The sequence below is a fragment of the Oncorhynchus clarkii genome, chromosome 28 (assembly GCF_045791955.1).
Source record: "Oncorhynchus clarkii lewisi isolate Uvic-CL-2024 chromosome 28, UVic_Ocla_1.0, whole genome shotgun sequence".
Taxonomy (NCBI): Eukaryota; Metazoa; Chordata; class Actinopteri; order Salmoniformes; family Salmonidae; genus Oncorhynchus; species Oncorhynchus clarkii.
Window position 1 is genome coordinate 20,617,654 of NC_092174.1, and position 12,335 is coordinate 20,629,988.

Sequence of the window (12,335 nt, forward strand, 5' to 3'; positions counted from 1 at the left end):
GATGAATGGGTTTTCCTCCCATACAGAGACAATGTTGAGCTTTGTGGATGATATCCTGTCTGGGGCCAAGTCTCCGTGTGTGATGCTTGGGGATATCCCTGACCTCCTGACCTCCTCCGTCAGCATGATCATTCGCTGCCTGGAGCCAGACACCACTTACATGTAAGTTACTGTACCATTAGCAATGGGTGTTTCTCTTGTGTTACAAAAGGAAAATACTATATCATCATTATCACCACTCAGATAATGTCAAATATACAGTACATAACTAACTTGTAAATGCATTGCTTGCCTCCTTCAAGCTTGATTTAGCAAGTAGTGACTTGAATGTAAGATATTTTAGAAAAAGACCACAACAAAAAAGTGAAAAAGGAAAATGTGAAATTTGAGGAATTGCAGAATATGAAAATGGGTTACTGGATCATGTCAAACTAGCTAGCAAATCTTCTGAGAGTAAAGACAGAACCTGGGTAAGTATATTTCCTATAACTTTTATACTGTATTACAACTCTGCTGTCTATTGCTCTGAGGGAAGCACTGTCCTTGGCCTAAGCCAACTTCCCTGGATGTTCCATTGATGTGTAAGTCATGTAGGTGTTATCCAATGGAAACTGAATGAAGGGAACAACAACCAGTTTGTGAAGGGGAGAGCCTGGAATCACTCCTCTGTCATGTGCATGTACTACTTAAAGACAAGTGTTTTAAATATGGTTCAGACAGTTGGGGAAGTAGCTCATACTTTGGAACAGCTTGAAAGTGCGTCAACGTAGCACTTAATGCTAATAGCAGAAACAAGAATCATAAGATCAAGAGATTAGGTGCACAGACAAACATGACAGAGAAGACCTTGTCCTTGACAAAATGTGCACTATGTAACGATTTTGACTTGAGGTTATTATTTATAAGGGTGCCAGGTAGGTTGTGCCTACCAGAGAAAATATTGGTTTCTCCTTTTGGTTTGGGAGGGAATGAGTCCCATCTGGTCCGTCAAGTCTACACCAATACAAACGACTTATGTAAAAGTCAGGATGGAAATAAACTTTTCATAAACCCTTAAAACATTGGAACAACTATTCTTTAGCGTGGGCTGTATTACCAACAAATGATTACACACACATATAATAATAACACAATGTGTTCTGGTTCCTCCAGAAATGTCCTGTACCTCGGGCCTAAAGAGTCCAGCCCGGTAAAGAAGTTCAGGGAACTCAAGTGACCTTAGTCACGCAATGTTTGTCCGTTCATACAAGTGTAGTGTACACCCAGTATCAATTCATACAATCAATATAACAATTATTTTACCACACAACTATAAAGCGTATAAACTCTTACTAAGTCCTCTACTACAACTAACTACATAAATCATCACAGTATACATCACATCAAAACAAATGAAACACCGTATACAAAAAGGTTGTAGTCAGTCGGTTAATCACACAGTCCAATCCGCCAACAGATCTCCCTCCAGCTGAGAAAGGCCAGGAAGAACAGAGAGGTGTAGTCCACGGACGCAAAGAGTGGATCCGATCCTGGGTAAACTCTATTAGGCTACAAAACACACGTTTAAAACCAACAAAACAGACGGAATAGAGAAGCTTCGGAACTGAGGGTTGAACACATCCTCATTCACCGCCTCCATCACAACCCCACTTTTGCGCAGCTGATGCTGGCTATTTAATTGGGAATTAAAGGGAAAGCACCCTATTGGAAGGAGAAGCACTGAGACGGTTCAGAAAAATTCAGGGCCGTCACACACCCCCTCCCCTGGAAAAAGCCGACCATTGCACTGGAAGGCACATCTTGGTCGGGGAAACCGAGAAAGGTCTCCTCATCACTTTCCTCTACAAAAATATTCATGACTTTTTGGAGCTCACACTCCACAGCTGAGGGGTCACAGGCTTTAAGGTGTGAGACTTCTGGGTCTGGGAATCCGAGAAAAGTCTCCTCACTTTCCTCTTCAAAGATATCCAGGACCTTGTGGTGCTCAATCGCCTCCAATTCCTCAGCCGAGGGGTAACAGGCCTTAAGGCGTGAGACATGGACAACGCGCATATATTCACCTGTGTCCTCTTTCACCACTCGGTAGTTCAAAGGGTCCAGCTGCTCCAAAATCCTACATGGTCCTTGCCATTTAGGAGCGAGCTTGGCCGAGAAGAATTGTTCAGCTTTCGAGTAAGGATGAGTGCGAAGCCACACCCGATCACGAAGCTGGAACTGTCTGTTCTTATCATCATTTCTCTTCTGCTTGAGTCGAGCCTGGATCATGTTCTTTGAGACATGAGCTCTCAAGTCATGGAGATGGACTACCTGGTCATAGCAAGCAGCGTCTGGAGTAAGCTGCTGAGGCTGTAGCACCATATCCAAGGGTTCTCGGAGGGGACGACTTAGGTTCAGCTCTGCAGGTGTGACTCCAGTGGACTCTTGCACAGCAGAATTCAGGGCAAATCGAAACTCGTGAAGGTGCTTGTCCCAGTGTTTGTGCTGGGTCCCTACATAGGAAGCAACCATTGTCTTCAAGGTTTGATTTACTCTCTCAGTGAGGTTGGTCTGTGGGTGATAGGCCGTGGTCAACTTCTGTCTCAGGTTCCATCTTAGGCAGGTCTCCTCAAAGAGATCAGAGACAAATTGGAAACCTTGATCAGACAGGATGTAATCAGGCACTCCCCAGCGAGTCAGGATCTCTTTCGTAAGGATGTTAGAGACGGTCCTCGCTGTTGCCTGACGCAGGGCAAAGAGTTCCACCCACTTTGAATAGTAATCAACAAAAACAAGCATGTACACATTCTGATTGGAGCTTCTAGGAAATGGACCCATCAAATCCACTCCTAACATTTCCCAAGGTCGGGTAACCACCGTTTGCTGCAACTTGCCAGCAGGCTTTCTACCTTCTGGTTTGTACATTTGACAAACTTGACAGTTTCGGATGTGTGACTTCACATCCATGCTCAGATGTGGCCAGTACAGTAATGCTTGCAACCGCTTGTAGGTTTTGAACCTGCCCAAATGACCAGTTAATGGGTCTTCATGGAAATGTTGAAGCAGTTGAAGGCGTAGAGTTTCAGGTATGCACATTTGGTAGAGGGTTCTGTGAGGTAGTTGTACAACACGGTAGACTTTGTCTTCAATGATGGTCAGCTTTGTGGTAGGATTGACCATCTTTTCTCCATCTTCCAGGATAGTCTGATACAAAGCCTGTACTTCTGGATCATCCTGTTGGGCTTTCCAAATGGCCCCATCAGAGATGGGAAAGTCAGTTTTGGGTGAGTCTCGACTGCTAGACAGGACAGTAGCACATGTAAGATGAGGGCCACCATTACCACAAGCAGGAGCTCTGGATAAGGCATCTGGAACAGTGTTGTATTTTCCTTTCCTGTATTCTACTGCAAAGGTGAACTCTTGCAACCGTAGAGCCCATCTAATGAGTCTGGTACTTGGTTTGTTGGTCTTGAACACCCACACAGGGGAGGAATGGTCAGTGACCACAGTGAAGTGTCTTCCCTCCAGGTAGTACCTCCACTTTTCCAAAGCCCAGTGCAAGGCACTCTTGCTCGGTTGTGGAGTAGTTCCGTTCTGCTCCATTCAATGTCCGACTGGCGAATGCTAGCACTTCTTCAGTGCCAAGTCCAGTCTGTTGGACTAGGACAGAACCAAGTCCAACATTACTTGCATCAGTGTAAACAACAAAAGGGCAATCAAAGTTTGGATGACCTAAAATGGGAGGTGTGACGAGGTGTCGTTTCAAGGTTTCAAAGGAGGTTCGGTACTCTGCCGTCCATAGGAATTTCTCTCCAACGCGTTGAGTGGTTCTGCCACCTGGGAGAAGTTCGACACAAACCGATGGTACCATCCAGCCATCCCAAGGAACTGTTGAAGGGCCTTGAGTGTGGTTGGCACAGGGAAGTCTTGTACAGCCTTTGTCTTTTCAGGATCCACATGAATGCCGTCAAAAGACACAATATGGCCAAGGAACTTCAGGGAGGTTTGGCAGAAGTTGCTCTTCTTCACATTCAAGGTCAGACCAGCTTCTCTTAGCTTGTCCAACACTGCTTGAAGATCTTGAAAGTGTTGTTCTCTGTTCTGGGAGTAGATCATTATATCGTCCAGGCAGACTAAACAGATTTTCCCTTTGAGCTCACCTATCGCAATCTCCATGAGTCTTTGGAAAGTGGCAGGTGCATTATTTAATCCAAAGGGCATCACCTTAAAGGAAAACAAGCCCCCAGCACAGACAAAAGCAGTCTTGTCCTTGCTTTCCTGGTCCATTTCAACTTGCCAATAACCACTATTGAGGTCAAGGGTAGTGAACACAACAGCACCAGACAATGACTCCAGGATCTCGTGGATGGTGGGAAGAGGATAGGCATCAGTCTGGGAAACATTGTTGGTCTTCCTATAGTCCACACAAAATCTAAGACCACCGGTCTTTTTTGTGATGAGGACAACAGGAGCAGCCCAGGGAGAGGAGGAATGTTCTATTATATATTGTGTTAACATATCATTAATGAGTCCCTTTTGGATGATTAGCGTCGCTGGGGACAAATGATATGGGTTCTGCTTGATCGGCATTTCCTGTGTAAGGAATATTTTGTGCTTCAGGAGCCCGATGAGTCCTAGCTTTGAAGTACATACATCAGCATTATTCTGCAGCTGTTCCAAGAGCCTTAACTCCTCTGGCTGTTCCAGCTGTGCTCTTCTCACAGCCGGTAAAAGGAGATCATCAGAAGGATTAGCAAGGGTTAGTGGTACCGGAGCAACGGCAGAGAAGATTGCCACATTTGATCCCCAATCATGTAACTTTGTAGCTTCTGATTGGAAGAAATTATTCTTGCTCAGATTGTATGGAAACCAGTAGCAATTGTGTGTGGTATCAATCTGGACACCACACAGTGGATCCGATCCTGGTTAAACACTACTAGGCAACAAAACACACGTTTAAAACCAACAAAACAAACGGAATAGAGAAGCTTCGGAACTGAGGGTTGAACACATCCTCATTCACGTCTCCATCACAACCCCACTTTTGCGCAGCTGATGCTGGCTATTTAATTGGGAATTAAAGGGAAAGCGCACTATTGGAAGGAGAAGCACTGAGACGGTTCAGAAAAATTCAGGGCCGTCAACTATTTGGGATGTTATTTCAATGTACATATGTCTTTTTTTTATCACAAATACGTAAAATATAACATTTATGCTGGAAGTATAGTTGAAGTTGAAAGTTTACATACACTTAGGTTGGAGTCATTAAAACTTGTTTTTCAACCACTCCACAAACTTCTTGTTAACAAACTATAGTTTTGGCAAGTCGGTTAGGACATCTACTTTGTGCATGACACAAGCAATTTTTCCAACAATTGTTTTCAGACAGATTATTTAACTGTATCACAATTCCAGTGGGACAGAAGTTTACATATACTAAATTGACTGTGCCTTTAAACAGCTTGGAAAATTCCAGAAAATTATGTCATGATTTTAGAAGCTTCTGATAGGCCAATTGACATTATTTGAGTCAATTGGAGGTGTACCTGTGGATGTATTTCCAGGCCTACCTTCAAACTCTGTGCCTCTTTGCTTGACATCATGGGAAAATCCAAAGAAATCAGCCAAGACCTCAGAAAAACAATTGTAGACCTCCACAAGTCTGGTTCATCCTAGGGAGCAATTTCTAAACGCCTGAAGCTACCACGTTCATCTGTACAAAAAACAGTACGCAAGTATTAACACCATGGGAACACGCAGCCGTCAATACACTCCGTAAGGAGAAGCGTTCTGTCTCCTAGAGATTAACGTACTTTGGTGCGAAAGTGCAAATCAATCCCAGAACAACAGCAAAGTTCCTTGTGAAGTGAAGGAAACAGTGGAGGAAACAGGTACAAAAGTATCTATAACCACAGTAAAACGAGTCCTATATGAACATAACCTGGATAAATGTCCTCTGGTCTGATGGAACAAAAATAGAACTGTTTGGCCATAATGACCATCGTTATGTTTGGAGGAAAAAGGGTGAGCTTGCAAGCTGAAGAACACCATCCCAACTGTGAAGCACGGGGGTGGCAGCATCATGTTGTGGGGTGCTTTGCTGCCGGAGGGACTGGTGCACTTCACAAAAAAGATGGCATCATGAGGCAGGAAAATGATGTGGATATATTGAAGCAACATCTCAAGACATCAGTCAGGAAGTTAAAGCTTGGTCGCAAATGGGTCTTCCAAATGGACAATGACCCCAAGCATACTTCCAAAGTTGTGGCAAAATGGCTTAAGGACATGTATTGGAGTGGCCATCACAAAGACCTGACCCCAATCCTGTAGAAAATTTGCGGGCAGAACTGAAAGAGCGTGTGCGAGCAAGGAGGCCTACAGACCTGACTCTGTTACACCAGCTCTGTCAGGAAGAATGGGCCAAAAATCACCCACCTTATTGTGGGAAGCTTGTGGAAGGCTCCCCGAAACGTTTGACTCAAGTTAAACAATTTAAAGGCAATGCTACCAAATACTGATTGAGTGTATGTAAACTTCTGACCCACTGGGAATGTGATGAAAGAAATAAAAGCAGAAATAAATCACTCAACTATTATTCTGACATTTTACGTTCTTAAAATAAAGTGTTGATCCTAACTGACCTAAGACAGGGAATTTTTTACTAGGTTTGTGAAAAACTGAGTTTTAATGTATTTGCCTAAGGTGAATGTACACTTCTGACTTCAACTGAATATCATAATGACTTTTGTTTATAAGCAAAATGATAAAACTCATAAAACTCTTTGGGAGGTCTTGTGTATTTTAAGTGAGGTCATTGTCAGGTGTAATGACAGTAGTTTATGGTTATTCATTTTCTGTGTTACTGGACATTACAGTGTGTTTTGTTCCTGTGGCTGTAGTAACACAAGATTACATTGTGGTGACGTAAACCCATGTTGTGCTGCCTGGTGGCCAGTGTGTTTTTAATGACCGCATGGAACGCTTAACTCTGTGTTTAAGGTCAATCAGTGTAATGAATTTTGCCATGCTCTAGGAGTTAAAAATTCCTTCGGCTCCCCTCCACCTTCCCTCTCCTTTCTCTACTACTCATACTCTGCTCCCTTCATCAGACAGCCTGCTATCCTCCACACATGTAGCCACTTACCTCACACATGCACTGTAAATGGGGTAGCCATACTGAAAAGATTACACAAAGGATGGAAGGGGGAAAAACTCATCTTGAGCATGTTGTCTTTTCAAATGGTTCTGATGTATAGCAATAGGAATAACCCAAGCAAAAACAGGACATCAATAAACTGCTCCCAAACATTTTAAACCTGCATAAGGAAATTGAGTATCATAGTTCATGTGGGATTCAATGACATTTTGAAGAGCAGCTCAGAACAGATGAAGAAATATTTTAAAGAACACCAAGAAACACCCCATAATATCTGGCCCTCCTTAAATCGTGGCATTGAACGCTTCAGCAGACTTTTAGCCTTCCGTAACTGGCTACTTGACTATTGCAGCTCTGTGGGTATAACTTTTTTTGACAATTTTGATACCTTCTTGAAACAAAGCTCATTATAAGGAGGATGGGATCCACCCAAATAATTTGTGTTCCTGGATCTTTTCACAGCAGTATAAGGCTGCGTTGAGACAATTACTTATCAATGACCCAAACCCAGCTCAGTTAATCCCTACCTGTCACGTGTGCTCCCTCTCCAGGCTGCTCGTTAGGGTGCACACCTGTCACCAGTATTAGGCACATAATGACATTCACCTGGACTCCATCACCTCCTTGATTACCTGCCCTATATATGTCACTCCCTTTGGTTTCTCCCCCAGTCGTCATTGTTTCTGCATTGTGTGTGTGTGTGTGTGTGTGTGTGTGTGTGTGTGTGTGTGTGTGTGTGTGTGTGTGTGTGTGTGTGTGTGTGTGTGTGTGTGTGTGTGTGTGTGTGTGTGTGTGTGTGTGTGTGTGTGTGTGTGTGTGTGTGTGTGTGTGTGTGTGTGTGTGTGTGTGTGTGTGTGTGTGTGTGTGTGTGTGTGTGTGTGTGTGTGTGTGTGTGTGTGTGTGTGTGTGTGTGTGTGTGTGTGTGTGTGTGTGTGTGTGTGTGTGTGTGTGTGTGTGTGTGTGTGTGTGTGTGTGTGTGTGTGTGTGTGTGTGTGTGTGTGTGTGTGTGTGTGTGTGTGTGTGTGTGTTTGTTTGTTTGTTTGTTTGTTTGTTTGTTTGTTTGTTTGTTTGTTTGTTTGTTTGTTTGTTTGTTTGTTTGTTTGTTTGTTTGTTTGTTAGTTAAATGCATGCATGCACTCCCTGAACATGCTTCCCGACTCTCGTTACACTACCATTGTTTCTGAGTTGTCATAATTCTTCAGCAAACGTACATTATCCCAGTGGCATTGGAAGACTCAATGTAAGTAATCAAATTGATATCCATCTAATCGCCCTGAATGCCTCTGCTGAGCCTACAGCTATTGTATGTTGTAATCATGTGCCTATGAACCAGAGTTATACTGTTAGCACTGAGGCAGTGTGCCCTAGTAGGAAGTCCACTGTGTGAAGCTCACCCTGCACTAACATAAATAACATGAGCATGTCTACTTCACAATCTCAGTTGTGAGATCACTGTTTGTCCTCCGGCGTAGGGCAGGGTCTAGGTGAGACATCTCTAGTGATGATGCTGTCTTCCTCACTTGGGGCCATGGATTGTAGAATCCTTGTTTTCAGAGGTAGGATCATGGACACAGACGGTGCAGTTTCAGTGCTTAATTTTGATATTTTCCTGTTCATTAAGATCGGGTGCGCGAGCATGGCTCAAGCACTTTCACCATCATTTTAAACCCTTTGTTTTCCACAACAGAGTGTGGCCTCAAGTCTGCAGTGATAAACATCTCAATAAATTTGGTGATGGCTATAGCAAAGGGCTGCTTAAAGAAGTTGTCTCTTGGCTGAGTTGGCTCCCGTCACTGACACTCCAGGGTGATGACACTTTAAAAATGTGGCCATGCTCGATGTTTTTCCATGATCATACGGTCTTCTTGTGGCACAATGTAATGGTGTTGTCCACAACCCTTCTTTCGTCATAAAATTTGACCGGGAAGCCAAAATGCTCCCATTTGTGAGACTTAAATGAAGCGGGAGGCTTTTCCAGTTCTTCACCTCCTCTGCTAGCCATGGCTGTGTCACTGCTCTTTTGTCCTTGCTTTTTGCAACGCGAGCATCCAGGATTGATTTGTTGGGATTCAACATGCCCCGTTCACGTGGACAGTACAAACAACTGCATTCTTCACATAATCAAATCAACCTTTGGAGTAAACACAGGACATATCTGTCTTGTCTTTATCTTTTCACTGCAACTCTGCATTGAGAGAGAGGGAATTATTACTTCAAAAAGTAACTGCGGCAGTAAAACTGTATTTCACACTATGATGGTTAAACTTTGCAATTGATCCATGGTTTACATGTGTGCCGAACTGTGGGGGCTGATCTGTACGGATCAGGGATCAACTACGGTCCGTTACACCATGAGCAAAAGGCAAACTCAGATCCATCATTCATTGATTCAGATGGCTCATTCATCACAAAACCCACTTATATTGCCAATTACTTTGGATTTGGAAACTTATGCATGACATGCCAGCAACAAATGCTGACACTACACATGGCCATGCTATAACAGCTCAAATTACGAAAGACAAGCATTGGGGCGGCAGGGTAGCCTAGTGGTTAGAGCGTTGGACTAGTAACCAAAAGGTTGCAAGTTGAAATCCCCGAGCTGACAAGGTACAAATCTGTCGCTCTGCCCCTGAACAAGGCAGTTAACCCACTGTTCATAGGCCGTCATTGAAAATAAGAATTTGTTCTTAACTGACTTGCCTAGTTAAATAAAGGTATTTAAAAAAAAATGAATTCTGTAAAGTGTGTCTGGAAGCGGTGAAAAAAAGATAAGCCACCAGGGTCTGACAACTTGCATGGAAGAATACTGAGAATAATAGCAGCTGATATTGCCACTTCAATTTGCCATTTCTTCAATCTAAGCCTATTAGTGTGTTCCCTCAGGCCTGGAGGGAAGCAAAAGTAATTCCACTAGCCAAGAAAAGTAAAGCCCTCTTTACTGGCTCAAATAGCTGACCAATCAGCATGTTACCAACCCTCAGTACACTTTTAGAAAAAATAGTGTTTGACCAGATACAATGCTATTTTACTGTAAACAAATTGACAACAGACTTTCAGCACGCTTACAAGGATGGACATTCAACAAGCACGGTACATACACACATGGCTGAGAAATTGGTGATAAAAAGATTGTGGGAGAAGTTTTGTTAGACTTCAGTGAGGCTATCGATCATAGTCTGCTGATGGAAAAATGTGTTATTGCGTTACACCCCCTGCTATATTGTGGATAAAGAGTTACCTGTCTAACAGAACACAGATGGTGTTCTTTAATGGCAGCCTCTCCAACATAATCCAGATGGAATTCCCCAGGGCAGCTGTCTAGGCACTTACTTTCTCCAATCTTTACTAATGACATGCCACACTTAATGTGTTGTGGAAAGTGTTATGAAATGTAATGTCCTGTAATAATACAAATGTGTAACTGTCTTAATGTTGCTGGACCCCAGGAATGGGGATCCTTAATAAATACAAATACAAATCGTTACATAATTTTGCTTCTGGTCAGTTTCCTTGTTGGCAGGCTATTCAGCTAAGTTGTTACAGGTGTCTTCAGTTATTTTCCAAATGTTTCCTTTATTCATTGAATATCTCTATGCCTGTGCTGTACAGTTAGCAAAGCACTTAATTATTTCTTCAGAATATCTGAACTTTATCACAAAATATATCAGGTTCAGCTTTGGTAATTCAAAAATGCTATTTCAGCTCTGTACGTTCCAAAAAGGAAACTGAATTTTACAAAACTTAAGTTCTCTTATTGTCTTGAGACCAGACAGTAACCTACCTCAGTGTCTTATTGGTCAAGATGTATTGTACAGTGCATTCAGGAAGTAATAAGACCCCTTAACTTTTTCCACATTTTGTTACTTTACAGCCTTTATTCAAAAATGTGTTATCGTTTTTTTCCCCTCATCAATCTACACACTACCCCATAATGACAAACTTTTTTTTACAATTTACCCTTTACTCAGTCCTTGGTTGAAGAATATTTGGCAGCGATTGAGTCTTCTTGGGTATGACTCTACAAGCTTCGCAAACCTGCATTTGGGGAGTTTCTACCATTTTTCTCTCCTGGTCCTCTCAAGCTCTATCAGGTTGGATGGGGAGTGTTGCTGCACAGCTATTTTCATGTCTCTCCAGAGAGGATCTAGTTTGGGCTCTGGCTGGACCACTCAAGGACATTCAGAGACTTGTCCCGAAGCTCCTACTGTGTTGTCTTGGCTGTGTGCTTAGGGTCGTTGTCCTATTGGAAGATGAACCTTTACCCCAGTCTGAGGTCCTGAGTGTTCTGGAGCAGGTATCAAGTATCTCTCTGTACTTTGCTCCGGTCATCTTTCCCTCTATCCTGACTAGTCTACCAGTCCCTGCCGCTGAAAAAATTACACTGGCCAAATCCAGACAACGCTGGGTCAATTGTGCACCACCATATGGGACTCCCAATCACGGCCGGTTGGGTTACAGCCTGGATTCAAACCAGATTGTCTGTTGTGACACCTCAAGCACTGAGATGCAGTGCCATAGACCACTGCGCCACTCGGGAGTTAACACTTGGTGGAAGCACCTTTGGCAGCCCTTACAGCTGTTAATCATTTTGAATAAGATTCCCAACTCTTAGGGCAACATGTCACAAAGCGGTGTACATATACCAGCCTAAAACCCCAAAGAGCAAGCAAAGCGTTAAATTTGGTTCAGAATCATTGAAGGACAACAATATTAAAACCTTGTCTCTTTCAATACAGAGGATCAACATTGTATTCACTCTACATTTCTGGTAAACATTATCATTGGGAGAAAGAAGAGGGGTATAAAGAGGTAGAGAGAGAGAGAGAGAGAGAGACAGAGGGGTCAAAGAGAGAGAGATGGAGAGGAGGATTAAGAATAGAGGTAGAAAGAGAGGGGATGGAGAGTGAGATAATGAGGGAGAAAGAAGTGGAGAGAGAGAACTGACAGATGGGAATGCAATTGACTTACAGTTGAAGTCGGAAGTTTACATACACCTTAGCCAAATACATTTAAACTCAGTTTTTCACAATTCCTGTCTTTTGTGAAAGTGTCTTTTGTGAATGTGAAAGTGTCAAAATAATAGTAGAGAGAATGAATTATTTCAGCTTTTATTTCTTTCATCACATTCCCAGTGGGTCAGAAGTTTACATACACTCAATTAGTATTTGGTAGCATTGCCTTTAAATTATTTAACTTGGGT

General features: G+C 42.9%; 1 protein-coding gene across 2 annotated transcripts in view; it reads left to right on the forward strand.

Annotated features, from left to right (window-relative positions):
* LOC139387107 (astrotactin-1-like) overlaps positions 1 to 12,335 on the forward strand; it is a 251,064-nt gene that overhangs the window by 227,333 nt on the left and 11,396 nt on the right. For both annotated transcript variants that reach the window (XM_071133115.1, XM_071133116.1), the window contains exon 19: positions 27 to 162. In XM_071133115.1, coding sequence (XP_070989216.1) covers positions 27 to 162 — 136 coding nt within the window. The remainder of the gene's footprint in view (positions 1 to 26; positions 163 to 12,335) is intronic.